General features: G+C 39.2%; 1 protein-coding gene across 1 annotated transcript in view; it reads right to left on the bottom strand.

Annotated features, from left to right (window-relative positions):
* Positions 1-5,577: 5,577 nt before the first annotated feature.
* The window catches only part of PDE3B (phosphodiesterase 3B), a 49,746-nt gene continuing 39,508 nt past the window's right edge, over positions 5,578-15,815 (bottom strand). The window contains exons 10-16 of the mRNA XM_053392238.1: positions 15,549-15,660; positions 13,609-13,722; positions 12,068-12,267; positions 10,599-10,802; positions 9,670-9,831; positions 7,404-7,650; positions 5,578-6,757 (exon numbers count right to left, since the gene is read on the bottom strand). Coding sequence (XP_053248213.1) covers positions 6,531-6,757; positions 7,404-7,650; positions 9,670-9,831; positions 10,599-10,802; positions 12,068-12,267; positions 13,609-13,722; positions 15,549-15,660 — 1,266 coding nt within the window. The 3' untranslated portion in view covers positions 5,578-6,530. The remainder of the gene's footprint in view (positions 6,758-7,403; positions 7,651-9,669; positions 9,832-10,598; positions 10,803-12,067; positions 12,268-13,608; positions 13,723-15,548; positions 15,661-15,815) is intronic.

Raw genomic sequence — 15,815 nt, 5'->3', positions numbered from 1 at the left:
GTCTCAAAGCACATTTGAGTGGCATCATTGTGCTGAGGAAGTTAGGAACACACATTTTCAATGGTGAGCTTCAAAAACACTGCTCATTCTGCAAGTGCTCTTCTATCTACATACCGCCGTTTTGTGAACATCTTGCTAACATATCCACAGCTACAGCAGAAATAAATTTTTGGAAAAGACAATGAAATTCCAAAACTTGAAGTTCAAAACAATATAAATTTCAATGTCATTTTAGAAAGCAAATAATCTAAATGTGTAATCAGGTGGGATTCAATTGATGCCCTTGTGCTCTGTGGCAAGGGATGGGGGTTACTTGCTCTGCAATAACAAAACTCAATGCCTGCTTCAATGGTACCCCTAAACCTTGCATACACAGTGGCGTATTTTAGAAATGATCTTTTCACAAGATACGACCAGAATTGGGACATGTTCTATGTGTTTTGGGGGGCTTCTAATCATTAACTCATTCATGGTTGTTGTTTTTGATAAGCAAACAAATAACTTCAATACAGATTTAAAAGAAAATGACTTTCAAAATAAAACGAAATCTAAAGTAAGAACATAAGGAGACCCCTGCTGGATCAGACTGAAGGCCCGTCTAATGCAGTATTCTGTTTCTGGCAATGGGCACCAGGGGGCCTATGGGAAACCTGCAAGCAGGACTTAAAGACAACGGTACTGTTGTTCTTTAAACAATGGGTATTCAGAGGCATGGAAGTAGTGTAGGAGATTCTCTATCACTATCCCTGTGATCATTCATATCCTGAGGCAGGTCCTTCTTCAAGGGGAGCAAATCTCCCTTCTCTTGATACCTTGCGTCTCCATGGAAGAGATTGATAGATGCACCTTCTCCTCAGAGGTCTTCTGCTCTGTCACAAGAGGGCTTGGCCTCTAACCCTTCCTCATCCTCCACTGTCTGGAAAGGGTTTCCTGCCTCATCGAATCTGAGCACATCTGGGGGAAAGGAAGGGGACTTCCTCAAGCAGTCTCTTATGCATAGCCGCCTCCTCCCCTTCAGAGTCCTCATTACCATCTTCTGGTGCCCTCTGGCAGCCTGCCATTTCCCCAGGTCAACCTGACATCTGCCACCTGCCAAGCTGCTTCTGCAAAGAGGTCACTTAAAGGGCCTACCTGAGAAATGTGATGAAAAAGAACCAAGGCTCCCTGTGGCAATCACACAGGGTCACCAGATGTTTGATCCCTGTGCCACCACTGTGATTGCTTCCCCACTGCCACCAACCCATTTCTCTCAGGTACACACGGAGTCCAGACAGTTAACATTAAATCAAATAAGCAAGTTTATTTTATAAGCATTAACAAGGTTTCTTAGTTTCTTTACTGGCCTACACCTTCCTAATAACTTCTAACTGATTATCCCAACTGTCTATCTGACTCCTCCTAACAGTTTCTCTCACTCTCTCACACCAAAACCAGACCAACCCACAGACTTATCCTCCCTCTTCCTTCTTCAACTCCCAACTGACTCCCAACAACTCCAACTCTAACTCTAACTCCTCCCCTTGGGTTCCCACTGGCCAATCACTTCACACTCATTTAACCCTTTCCTTATGACCCACCTAGGAGGGCAAACGCCACACTCCCCACCTCTCATAATAAGCAGGGAAAGAGCCTTTAAAAAGCTGAGCTGACAGGTGCCAACAACAGCAAGCTTCTTGCAACTTGTTCCCCTTCCAAGAGCAGGTGATCCAGTTCTTTTTCCAGCACCAGTGTTTCAAGATGGGATCTTCTGTGAAGTTGTCCAGCCTTGCCGATTCCTTGTGAGTAAATGTGAAGGAGGAGTGTAGGGAATAGGCTACGGTAAGTTCAGTTTTAGAGCTACAGGGTTCGGTTTTATTTTTGTACTCTGTTTGGACCTCTGCCAGCTTTTCTCCTACCTTTATTCTGAATAATTTGGCTGTTTGCCAGCCTCAGGGTTTTAGAATCCCCATGTGCTGAAATGGTTAGCATTTGGGCTACTGGGAGTTTAGGATTGGACTGTGAGTAACCAGCGTACTCTTCTGAGGTCTGAGAAAGTGTGGGCTGCTGCTACTAAACCACAGGTTGAACGGAGGTGCAGGTTGAACGGAGGAGCGCTGGGCCACTTTTAATAAGTTATTGCGTTAATGTGCCTCAGCAGCAACTACAGAAGAGTAAGACCCACTGGCAGCACTGCAGGTCTGTTGTGCTGCATATATCACCCTCTTCTCACTGCCAACACATTCCTAGGGCTCAGGAGGAACCATGGTATGAAATAAAGTAATAAAATAATAAATAAAATAAAATTTTCCATCTGCGATGTTCAGAAGCTTTTCAGCACTAAGGAACATACAGAGGTGTTACCCGCATTTTGACTACATGTATTGATTATATTAAAAGCCCTCCTTATAACAAATGTCCAGATATAAAATCTGCTTGAGTATGGTGTACATATTTGGTTATTATTCTAATTAATCTTTTAGCAAGTGAAGCAGCAATGATATTAGAAACCTGCTTCAGAAGAGAGATCAGTCAGCACAAAGTAGTCTTATATATCAAAGTAATGTTAGCATCATTCAGTGAATCGTAAAGTTAAAAAGGCCATCAGCATTTATTAAAGAAAGGTATCTGTGGGATGAAAAGTGACTAAAATCTGAAAGTGTCTTGCTAAATACTGTGAGGTCACCATTTGAACCAGGTAGTTTATAAAGTTTCTGTTTTTGAGAAATATGTTATTAAACATGTCTAAGGGTGTTTAATAATGGTCCATCTTCCTGAGCGGCACCTGATCCAGTGCTCAGAGTTGCTCTGATCTGATCCAAGGTAATCCAGAGCCAACCTGACCCAGATTCACACTTCAAACCTATTTGAGGCCTGCACAATCATGTGTCCTTCTCCTCCCCACCAACTGTTTAATCATGGGTTTAAACCCTAGTTAGAAGTGGTCAGTGGCAGGAGATGCTGGTCTCTTCCTCTTTCGTTGCCGGACCACCACTGCCCTTGCGACAGTCCCAGATCACTCTGGGTGGACCCAATCCACCCTGGGGCTGCCGCAACCTGATCTGACCGACTCCCAGATTGAACCAAATGTGGTTCGATGTCCAAGACTCAGACAGATCCAGATCACAGCTGGAATATCTAACATTCTAATTTATCAAAAGCTTTTTTAATTGTGAGGGACAAACCTATTCAGTCTCAGAAGCAGGTCCCGCTATGTTAACAGAAGAAAGGACCAGTGGGAAGCATGCCAGGTTGGGTGCAGCTGCTTGAAAGGGACCCTATGTTTTCTGGATGCTTGAGACCACCCTGAGCATCTTCAACGAAAGGCTGCTCCCAGTTTGGCTCTGAATGCCCAAGGCTCTTCCGGGGCTTTGATCATGCAGCTATCAATCCCCAATCTTCCATCCACCCCATCCGCTGGGGTGGTAGCAGGGATTGCCACACAACTGCCAGGGCATATCTGCCCACCTCTGTAGCTCCAGAGGTGGGATGCAGGCTGGCTTTTTCACACACTAATGAAAGCCTCCAATTTCTTTTTCCAAGCACACACCCTTGATATTTTTTAACCCTTCTGATTCTTTCCTTTTTTGCTTTTTAAGAAAAGGATAAAAATCCTAATGATACTTACAGCCCTCTTGCCATACCCCTAGGTAGCAAGTCCAAATGTCCTTTTTATTTATATCATACACTTTATATAGGAGTACAGAAAAGGTTTTTGATCATTAATCTCTGTTTTATTGGAGGAGTTTGCACTGTTTTAAAACCTGCCCTTTTCCAGCACAGTGCTCTAGGAATTCACTAAAGCTGGCTTTCATTCTGACTGAGCTCAGCTCTGAAAAACAGAAATGATTATAAATGCAGGTTGAGCTATATTAATTGTTATTAGAGGGTGAGCTGGCATTATATTTCAATAGTTTGGAAAGGCTGAGCAATATCTATCTAGAGTGCAATTCAGTTATCACTTACACTTGAGTGTTCTGACAATTTTTGTCTTCCAATATAAAGACCTGAAAATTTATGTTGGTGTTAAGGTATTATTATTGCAAGGTTGGTCTTGCCCCTAGAGAAGGCAGAGAAGCATATTCACACTTTGGGGGAGGGGGGAATGCAATGGGTCTTGCCCTGATTTTGAAACTGATTAACAGAATTAAGGCAGGATGTGCCTTAGAGAGTTTTGCTAGTGACTTTTAATAGATGCAGAATTTTACTAAACAAAATTATTGTCATTTATTAGATTTATATACTGCCCTTCATCATTTGATCTCAGGGTGGTTTACAGAATCTTGTTTAGATATGAAATTTAAGATTTCAAATAGGGCTATTGCCCAGGCAACAGTAAAGCTAGTTGATTGGCAGTGTAATGCAAGCCCCGCCCTCTTGCCCTGGGCTTCAGGGGGTGGGGCTGGATTGGACAGAGCAGCCCTTCCAGCCGTTGCCTGCATAGTGCTGTCATCACTCCGATATGTGGATTCCACTTCCAACTGCTGAACAGGTGGGGTAGATGTGGTAGTGGCAGGCTTGCCACCAACAAAAAGGTTTTTTTTCCTGATTGCGTGAAGAGGCTGAGCTGCCCCAGAACCCAGGCCCAATTTGGGCTTGAGCACTGTACCAACTCCAGGCTTTTAGTGACCTGTAATCTGCCCACCCACCCACTGGTGGTTGTTCTAATCCAGGCAGCAAGGATTGTGACCTAAACATTGCTCAAGATCGCTGCGGAGGAGAAACTGCATGTTTCCCATCATGACATAAATACAGCTTTTTTGTACGGGATTTTGGGGGAGGAGCTGTACATGCTTCCACCTGACGGGATGCAGATACAGAAGGGAATGGTCTGTAAACTGCGGAAATCCTTGTATGGTCTCAAGCAGAGTGCCAGGTGTTGGGAGGAAACCTAATGTCAGAACATGAGAAGACATGACCGTCTGCTCCGACTGCTCAGGCAAAACAGCAGAAAACGAAAGGAACAGACAACATAAACATCCTGTGAGACAGGAAACGCGCAGGCTGTTATACAAACATCCTGCTCCCTTTTAAGGTGGAACGGAAATATCCTAACATCCATATGAGTTTTAATTGAGTAATTGACTCTCCATAGATTTGCTTGTAAGCAAAACCAATTATTTTGAGATAGATATTATATGGTTTGTTTCTAGACACACAGCAGGCAAAGGAACATCAAATCTCGTATTGTGTACTCTGGCTGACAGAAGCTCTCCTGGTTCTCAGGTAGACTTCTCTCCGCTTCGCCTGCTCCTTTTTATGTGAAAGTGCCAAAGCTAGAACCATTTGTATAGAAAAGAATGTGCTTTATGACTGAGCTACTGTCCCTCCCCATCATTTCAGAAGAGTGTTAATGTTTCTTCCAAAAAGAGTACAAGCTAAGTGGGCTTTAATCAGGCACACAGTTCAGGGACTTACTGCCCAATGCAATATGGGCTGTATGTAAAGTGAAACTAAAATGAGCAGACAACAGATAACCTGGGCATGTGACTGGACTTCAATTACTATTGTATTTTCATTATTTTTTTAATGTAATGTGTGGTTACTGCAAGAAGGAATATTTACCATGTGCTTGTTATTTTGCAAAGTGAAGAACAACAATTGTTTATAGAAAACCATCTTTTAATTCTTCAAAGGTTTACATACAAAGAAAAAGTAGACTCTCTTTTTTAAATGAACACCTAGCATTAGCACAATATTGTAAATATAAAATCTGTTGTGTCATGTTTCTAAACATGAATCCTGAGTAAGAGTGGAACATATTTATAATATTATTGACTAAAAGAATACAGTCCCTTCATTATCAAAAGTGAGATAGCTTTTGTGTTCTATTACAGAACAATGAAAACAAGGCAACAGGTGTTTATTTAGCAAACTAGCCTGGATATTCACTGCAAACCTGAACATTTTCAAAATAAAATAAAATGGCAGGTTGTGCACCACAGTAAAAAGCATCAAATTGATGCACATGGGATTAAATTTTAACCACAAAATCCAGAATTAATCTATTCTGGTTGCAGTCATCTAATGGTTAAATCAATCCAAGAAAACTTAATTAATAAAACAATTGCAAATCAAACAGGTGTAAACTGTAACATTCATACTGACAGATAAGAAACAGTGATTTTTGAATCCACATTAAAAATAAAATACAAATTCCAAAACATGTATTGGTATTAAGCCCAATTACTGGTAGGTCGTATAAACAAAATACTTCTGGTGACTTTGTAAAATAAGGCAGCTAAATTTTTTTTCTCAAAAATGGTATATACTTTAATATTAAGAAGCTGTTTTCAGAAAGACAGCAAAACAAGGTATTTGAACACCAACTTGTGCATAAGATCTTTGCATTATGGAATGCAATATTCAACCTTTGAATAAAGTTTTCAAATTCCATGTGGTAAAAGTGCATAGGAGTGGGATACTGTTAAGAGAAAATATGTCCTTTCACAGTATTCAAATCTCTCTTACAGTTATGTTCACTGTGTCAGTCAGCATTATGTGAAATAATACATTATTTCTGGAGCAGTACTGTACATCATTCTGAAGGCTTCTTAAAATGTTTTTTCTGCTCCTTGATGTCGTTCCTCTTCTTCATCTGCTTCTTCAATAACCTGAATTTCATCTGCTTGACATAAGGATGTGTTCTCTGACTGTTTACTCTCTTCTGGTTTATTTAGTTCTTCTTCTTCAACTACTTTCTTCCATACTTTATGATTTTCATTCAAATGGTGTATCAGCTGACAAAATATTCGCTGCCTGCTTTTTCTTCTCTGTAGTTCTGCAGAAGAGGGAAATGCCACTTTTCAAAAGAGAGCTAAACAAGTATGAAACACTTTCCTTATGCTTAGGAAAGTGGTGATACTGAACCAATCTGAATGGCTATGAATACGCCTTTGTCAGGCATTCTAGCTGATTAAACAGGGAACAGGATGCCCTTAAAGGAGAATGGTCTGTGTGCTCAGAATGATGATGAAAGACGAGCTTTGTGAGATGGCAGGAAGAAAGGACCTGGGGGGTAAAGGGAACTTGTAATTGGGAATATGAAGGAATTTGGTGCAATGTTTGAATGAGCAGCACAGATCCAAGGGAATTCTGCTGGTGAAATGGGGCTTTCCCTCTCACCTGCAGCCTCACGTGCACCCCCAAGATATGTTCCACAGGCTCAGGGGACTCTATCAAACAGATTGCTGGTGTTCAGGGAGGAAGAGGAGATGGGGAAAGTTCACTCAAGCAGCTTTGAACTTTACCCTTTACAGATACTTGTAATGGTGATATTTTACTATGATATCTGGATCATACAACAACAATTTATTTATATGCCTCCCATCTGCTACTCTAGGCAGCTTCCAACAAATGTAAAAAGTTAACTAGATCCAAATCCATTTAAAATTCCGTATGTAGTTTAAGTAAGTATTTAGACTTACTTGTGCTTAAATCTTCCATCTCATCGTCTTCACTGTCCAACTCTTCTTCATCATAATCTTCAGAGCTTTCCATATCATCATCTTTTTGATCAATCCACTGGCCTGGAAGCAAGCCAGCTGCATCGTAAGAGTTACAGAGAGGACCAACAATATGAGTAATAAAAGATTCTTGTAGTTTTGCAAGTTGAGGAGAACGTCTATCCATAAAAGGGCTAATGGGTAATCCCAGACTTGCCTCTTCATCTCCCTGTAAATTCATAAATACAAACACTTAGAAAAGATTGGGTATCAGTGCAAAGTTTGGTAACTGGAGCACATAAAGCAAAAATGAACAGCCAATATTTCAATAAGGAGTTGTATTACATTTGTTCTACTCTTATAGAGCATCACAAAGAACACATTATCAGCAGATATTTCCTTATGAAACTACACTGTAATCACACTTTCTAAGCAGCAGTCATGGAATATATAAAGCTGATTTGTGCCATGCCCAGCATGTAAATACAATATTTAAATAAGTATTGCTACAATCTACAGCTGCCATATGCTGATAGCCAGTAATCATTGGTCATGAAAGCAGACTTTTGCATGATGATACAACTGGATACAGTTGCACTTTTCCTACTAAGCTATAGTTATGCCAATAGCCAGTGTTAGAAGCTAAGATATGAAAGCTAGGAGCTAAATGGCACCTTAAACCTTGGTTATGGGCGCAACAATGGAAAGTCTAGGCATGCTGTTTTATAACAATACAAAGCTGAAAATGAATGAACAGCAGCTAAAATATTATGTTCATTTTCCACATGGTTTGTCCTTCCCCTGCCCACCCCCCTAATAATCTTAAGAGGATCTCCAGTTTTCAAAGAGTAGGTGGAAGTGCGGAGGCAGAAAAAGGTCCTCCTTTCCTTCCATTCTGCAGTTTTAATCTGAAATCTTAGGTGCAGTACTGCACCCAGAGCTCAGAAACTGCTCTCCCTAATGAAATTCCGTTGCAAAATGCACCCAAAACAATGGGAGTTTCAAACACTGCTGATAGCCCCTAGTTGGATGAGTAGTAAATCCAACTACTTAGTTCAAAAGGACACTTAAAGCAGTTTTATACACACACGTATTAACTTAAATTAAGAAAATTATCTAGGAACCAACAGTTAATCTGTGATAAAGCTGTGATAGTTTTCCAGAACTTTTATGAAAGATACACTGTGCAGATCTTTTTGCATAATTAAACCATTTAAACAATGTCCTGAGTGATAAAAACCACTGGGTGCCCCTTGTTTGTTGTTTGACAGGTGATCAGTTATGACCAAGTGGAAGAACATGGTATTCTCCAGGTGCTATACAGAGGCACTTGCAGCAATTATTAAAAAGATTACCAAGGAAAGTGAGAAGGGTTCACAATCCATTTTCTCTCAACAAAGATAACTCATCAATTAACTTCAGGTGCTAGAAAATTCCCAACAGCCTAATGCAGCTGCTTGGAAAGGAGGAAAGCAGGAATGCATTTTGTCTTAAAACCACCAGCATCCCACCAAACATAGTGGCCTTGTCCACACATTAATGCTAAGTCAAGTTTTGTTTAGGCAAAGTGCAAATTGTTTGAATATCTGACTGGCCCAACCCAGCAGACTAACCACAGTTTGCTTTCTGGCAGCAAACTATGATGTGAAGCTATGGGGTAGTATCCAACACTGCATGCACAGTATTCCACTCATGCACTGTGACTTCCCCTTCCTCTCCCCGCAAATTTCCTCCCTAACCCCCGGATGACATTTTGAGGGTACAAGTGGGGCTGCAGGGAAGAGGAGGGGGACACTGCATTGCACAAGTGGAATCCTGTTGCAGTAGCAAAACAGCAGAGTTGGAAACAAAGCAATGCTGCTTATTGGCTTATGACTTGTTTTCATTCTGGTTTGGCACTATGTCTGAACTCAACAGCCTAGCTGAACCATGATTTGACTGGCCCACCAACTCAGATGCTCATCAAGTAACAGAAGCACAAGGCAAGAGCGGCTGGAAAAGAAACAAGGGCTTTGGAGAAACAAGCTATGGCTTGCTTGCTCATCTGTGAGATTACTTGTGGTTTGTTGGAACATCACATGGTTAGAAAAGGCCATGGTCTAGCCACTGTTTTTGACAAGTATTGAGTGACTCCTCTGCCTGTCTGTGGAATTCACTGAAAGAGTATAGAATTATTAGCACTAAAACATATGAATAGAATTCTTTAAACTGTACAAATCTTTCAAAAATTCTGATTTCCCAGGCCTACCTGCTCATAAAATTCATTGACAATGCCCTCTGTCCATTTCAAGTGCAGATCTCTAACTTTTGCTGGACCATTGATATCTGCAAGCTTGATGCATATCTGACACACTAATAAACGGTCACTCTCATTACTCCATTCTATACCATGACTGTTTACATCATTAGCCTGTTTGGAAGAAAAAACAGTTTTTAGTATTTTGGTTTACTAACGTCCACAGTCTATTTCTTTCATTAGATTCAGTGGACTTGGCATTCATCATATAAGGAAGAGCATTATTTATTTTATACATTGTGCAGCAAAATCAATACTATTCATGACTCCCAGTTCAATGGGTCTCCCTCTCCAGTAAGTGTATGGAAAATAGCAGCTTTAGGCTGCTGTTGTAGACACACTTGCCTGGGAGAATAATCTTCCCTCATGTACCTACCTGACTGCTTGATCTGCAGTTTTACAAGTGCCATATAATGTTTGTTCCATATCTATGAGGAATTAATATTTCAGTATGGCATCCATGCTTTGGAATTTCTGGCCTACAAATACTATTGTTATAGTAGTGCATGCTCGCTAAAAAAAAATTATTTCAGCAAATGAATGCAAATGTAAATTCTGTTAAGCTTATCTGCATGTTGTTGATAATTATTATAATTCTGTACATCACCTAAAAAGATTTTTTTGACTTAGTGGTTAAAAAAACTTACCGCATTTTTCCGTGTATAAGACAAACCCATGTATAAGACGCCCCCTATTTTGGGGGACTCAAAATTAAGAAAACATCCCCCCAGCATTACCCGTGTATAAGATGAGCCCCAATTTTAAACCTATTGTTTTTTTGGGGGAAACCCTATACACGAAAAAATATGGTAGCTAAATACGTAAAGTTTTAATCATTATGGTATATAGGCTGCATGCAGGCATAAACTTGGGCTACAAACCTTGGCATTAAATTCAGCAAGAAAATCGAAATGTTTCTTAAGATCTGTAGCAAGAATTGCTTCAATCACTAAAAATCGCAATCGCTTGAATTGTACATGATCAAGATTAGGCAAAAAGTTATATTCTGGCAGAGATAAGAAGAGGCTCCAGGCAGACGCAGCATGATGATTTTCCAGAACTGATCTGTCGTTGTACAGCACAGCCTGCAAAATTAATACACATCCTTTAAAGATTGACATTTCACAAAAATGTATAGACCAAATAAAATTTCTGACTCCAGAGATAATTCAGAGCAAAGATAATGTACAAGCAGGTCCATGTTTTACAATTAATCTGCTGGCAGTTTGTTGTACCTGAAAATATTGGGAAGAACTGTGGTTGTGATATTTCCTCCAAATGTTTTTAAAATATTTAAACAGTCAAACGAAATAACCAAAGGATGGCCCTATAAATCAGTTATATTTAATCCAGTATTACAAAATCAAATCCTAGCCAGGTATTTCCAAAAGCTGATATGATGATGTTTCCTGCCTCAAGCAACAGGAGGAACAATATTACGCACTTGGTAGTGTCCTGGTGCCCACTGGGGAAAATCCCATTCTAGGCAATCAAAAGCTTTCTTGAGCAAAACTACCGTATTTTTCGCCCTATAGGACGCACCGTCCCATAAGGCGCACCTAGTTTTTTTGGGGGGGGGGAATAAAGGAAAACAATTTTATTTTCCCCCCAGGTGCGGGGCTGGGGCGGGGGAAGCCCGAGCTTCCCCCGACCCCAGAACAGGCAACTCTCCGCAAGCCGTGGGAGCCCGGCGCTGGTCTCCCGCACCTTGCGGAGAGCTGCGCGAAGTCTGGGCGAGCTGAGCTCAGCGCGCCCAGCCTTCGGCATGCAGGCAACTCTCCGTAAGCCACGGGAGCCCAGCACTCCCATGGCTTGCAGAGATCTGCACACCAGCCCCTCTCGCTCTCCAGGCTTCAGCGAATGCCTGCATTCGCCCCATAGGACGCACACACATTTGCCCTTCATTTTTGGAGAGGGAAAAGTGTGTCTTATGGGGCAAAAAATACGGTATATTGTAGGGTTTATCAGTTTTATTTATGTTATGTATTACATTTATAACTTTTCTTATGTTTGAATACAATATTCAATTATGAAGCCTGCTTGGCTATTCAGAATGGAATTTCCTATTACAATGTTTAACTTTGTTGCTATTACATCCAGCTATGTTTTAAAATCCTGTTATAAAAATGCAGTAAGACTATATAATTGGAACACTGATGAGGTATGTGTATTACTATTAATCTTGTTTGTTCTGATGTGTTTGGAAATATATGATTTTGCATGATTTCCTTTAGCACAGTACCCATATATCAAACACATTTAAAAGCCAGCAAATATTAATGCATGTGTCTGCTAAATTTCAGGAATTGAATTGAATACCAGAAACATTCCAGAAGACAAAACATCCTACCTGAGGAGCATTTGTAGCTACCAGAAAAGCATTTGTACGGCCAGGATGATCATAATCATGCATAGCTGCTGCAATGTAAAGAGCCATTAATTCTAAGGCTGGAATATTTGAGGCTAAGCATCCATAATTTTCATCAACCATAGCACAACTCCTGGAGGAAATAAAGGCAACTCGGTCAGCTGAAATATCATCTTCTGTATCTGGGGAAAAAACAGACATGAACTTACATTTTAAGAATATTCAGCGATAGGATCTTCATAAATATTTATGTTAAACCCATCAATGAACAGATTTCACTGTGTTGAGTTTAAATTTTAAAATATAATCTTTAAAAAGTAAAAAAACCAGAAAGTTGGTAATGACTATTCTTCAAGAGAAAGAAATCACGTGTTACATATTTCTGGATTTTGAAGCCCTTGAAAGTGAAGTCTACCACTCAATAGCCAGAGAAATCATATTTAAAGAGGACAAATTGTAATGATATTTATATATGTCAACAAAAATTGTATTGTACAGTTATCATTTAAAATGCGTTAAAATGCCTAGTGAACAAAATCAGATGATGATATTATAAGCAGGGTGTGGCAAATGTCTAATTCATGCATATCATTCACTATTAACTATCTTAACTTCAGGCGTACATTTACAAAAATGAAATGGTATTTTTCTGAATGATTTTTTAAAAATGTTATTTCCAAAAATCATTTTCTCTGTTTATAAATAAAATACTTCTCAATTCCACTATTCCACTGCACAAAAAGAATGACTTCATTTTCTGTTCAATGTTAGTGAAATCTGTACAAATTTCAAGCAGCTACAATGAAGATTCAAGCTGTATTTCTTGCATCTGAATGATCCCGTGTAATTGCGATGCATCAGAAATAGATACTTCCTTCTAAGACACACATGCGATTCAAGTTCCCCCCACCCCAAAGATATTATGATGCTTTTATTATATAAAGAATACATAATTTAAAAAAAAATTGCCTTACTATCACTATCTCTATCGTGTAAAACGAAGACTAAACAATTTCCTTTAAGTCATACTGAGTTAAACTTAACAGAACATTTTAAGATGAGTATATATTAATTAAAGTAAGACCTTGAATGTTCAGGACTATTTCATTTTTACATTGGAATAATTAGGAAAAGCTCTAATTAAGTTAAATAGTTTAGCCTTAGGTATTTTTAGTCTGAGATGTTTCATTTCTTAATTAAATAAAGAAATATTAGCCTAATGTATTTTAGTTGCTAGAAACATGCTGACCACTGCAGGAAGATATAGGTCTCATTCTGGATAAGAGATCTAAGTGAAACAGTTTCCTTGGCTAGGAAGCAAAGCATGTCAGCAATTATTCAATCAATTATCCTAAAACCAGACACACAGTGCTTGTAAATGACATAGACTGTTAGTTCTATCTTTCAACCATGAAATCTACAAGTAATAAGAGAAAGAAATAGGAGACATTTCCTCCACTTCAAATATATTCATTTTATATTATGGTGGGGGGCTCTGTGGAAGACCAAACGAAGTCACATACCAATGTCCGCTCCAGTTATAGAATCACTATATAGTTGCTGAAATCCAGGAATTGGTCTTGTTGTAAGATACCAAACAGCATGAAGAACATCTGTTGCATGTATTCGATTGTGATCTAAAATAAGATTTTTTAATTAAATCCAAATGTTATCATAATATAAACTAAACATACCATCTGTAACCTGCTAGCAGTGAAGCACTTGGAACACAGGATGGAAGAGGGGGGAAATGCCTTAGGAATTTAGACTGAACTGCTTCTGTAGATCAAAGATGCAAATCTGAGCCCCATATAATAACTGTGCTAGGGGTTTAGATTTAAACATTTTAAGTGCTGATGGTATTTTCCTTTCGTATGGAAAAAGCGTGTCAGAATCTTGGCACTCTGAGATGCTTTTTCCTTTGCATATTTCTGATGTGCTCCCCATGACCCTGTTGACTGAAAAATAAGGCCAAGGTATTTAAAGATATTTAACTTGTTAGATCAACTTGATTATCCATATAGCATCTATGGACCCTATAGTTTCTTGAAAACACTATGACTTTAGTTTTCTTGTAATTCACAGCCAGCTCATACAGTTCCTTACTGGTGGGGTAAAAAATCTGGCCCTTTGATAGCATTGCCTGCACACAGGACTTCTTCCTTTCATATGGGGCTTTCAGACATCCTCCCCCCTGCACGCCCCATTTGAGGCAACTGGGACAGATGATTGACAGATTGATGGCCCCATGCACCCTCCCCCAGGGGAGATAAGGATCTGGCCTACTGGCCAGAAAGGTCCCCCACTCTCTAATGACAGTACAGGGGGGGGGAGTGACAAATGTGTCAACATTATAAAGGTACTCAAACCCCACAATTAAGTACCAAAAAAAGCTCAGCATGGAGTGTATTAGCTGCTACAAAACAGCTATTTGAGCTAAGTATCTCAAAGTATCTTCCACACAAGTTTTTCAATAATATTTCAACAATGTTGCAGACAAGCATAATGGCATGGTAGAGTAAAGGAAGGGTTAAAGAAGAAGGTAAGAGTTGTTTCAAAATTAAAGTTTGTCTGCAATAAGAGAAATAGATATGTGAATGCTTAAGGTGGCTGTTGATAATTCTGTCAGAAATCCCCCAGCATTCTACCACCAAGAAAACTAAAATTCCTTGAATGGGAGGACAGTGTTTGAAACTCCCATTGTTCTAGGCACATTTGCAGCAGGGAATTTCATTAGGGTGAGCAGTTTTTGAGCTCTGGGCACAGTACTGTGCCTAAGATTTCAGATTAAAACTGCAGAGTGGAAGAAAAGGAGGACCTTTTTCTGCCTCCCCACTTCCAGCTACTCTCTGAAGACTGAAGAAGAGACCCTCTTAAGAATATTAAGGGGGTGGGCAGGGGAAAGTCTAGACCATGTGAAAAATGTACATAATATTTTAGCTGCAGTACATTCATTTTCAGATTTGTACTCCTATTATAAAATAGCGCACCTAGACATTCTTTTGTTGCACCCATAAGGTGCCATTTAGCTTCTAGCTGTCATATCTTGGTTTCTAACACTGTGGGAGGGGGGAGTTTATTTAGATGGGTTTGAATACTGATGGTGCATGTGAGAAAGAATAAAGGATAAAAATTAAAAGATAGTCCAAGTTATTTAAAAGTTTCAGCATTAAACTTTGTACAAGACTGATTAATATCTCCTTGTATTTGCGAAGCTAGCAAATGATTTACACGAATACAGTTCATTTTATCCATTTTTGTTATCACAGTATTAGCAATTTAAATCTATTTATTGTTATTATTCCATAACGTATGAAAAACATTAATAAAAGAAACCCAGCCTTCATTATCATAATATTACATCGCACCATTAGATATTTGAAAATAGGACTAACATGATAAACTACGCAGTGTGGCTTAAAGGAAAAAAATAATAATCCTAATGTTGTAAGGTATTACTTACAGGGAATGTCTCGATAACCATTTTCTAGTGCCTGAAAGTAGTTCATGAATTGCCGAGTTGGAATTTTGAAAATTTCGAATAAACCAGTGTCTTGAAACAATGTGAATGCAACCTGAATGCAGAATATAGTTATTTTCATTGTAAGGAAAGTTAATGTACAGTTATTTATGCTTCATTTTTTAGGTTTTACATTTTGTCTTTTAAAAGAAAACTAGATTTTTTAAATTAATAATTAAATATGAGGCTCAAATATATTGAATACTAAGA

The sequence above is a fragment of the Podarcis raffonei genome, chromosome 1, assembly GCF_027172205.1.
Source record: "Podarcis raffonei isolate rPodRaf1 chromosome 1, rPodRaf1.pri, whole genome shotgun sequence".
NCBI lineage: Eukaryota > Metazoa > Chordata > Lepidosauria > Squamata > Lacertidae > Podarcis > Podarcis raffonei.
This window is presented reverse-complemented; position numbering and strand designations above follow the sequence as displayed.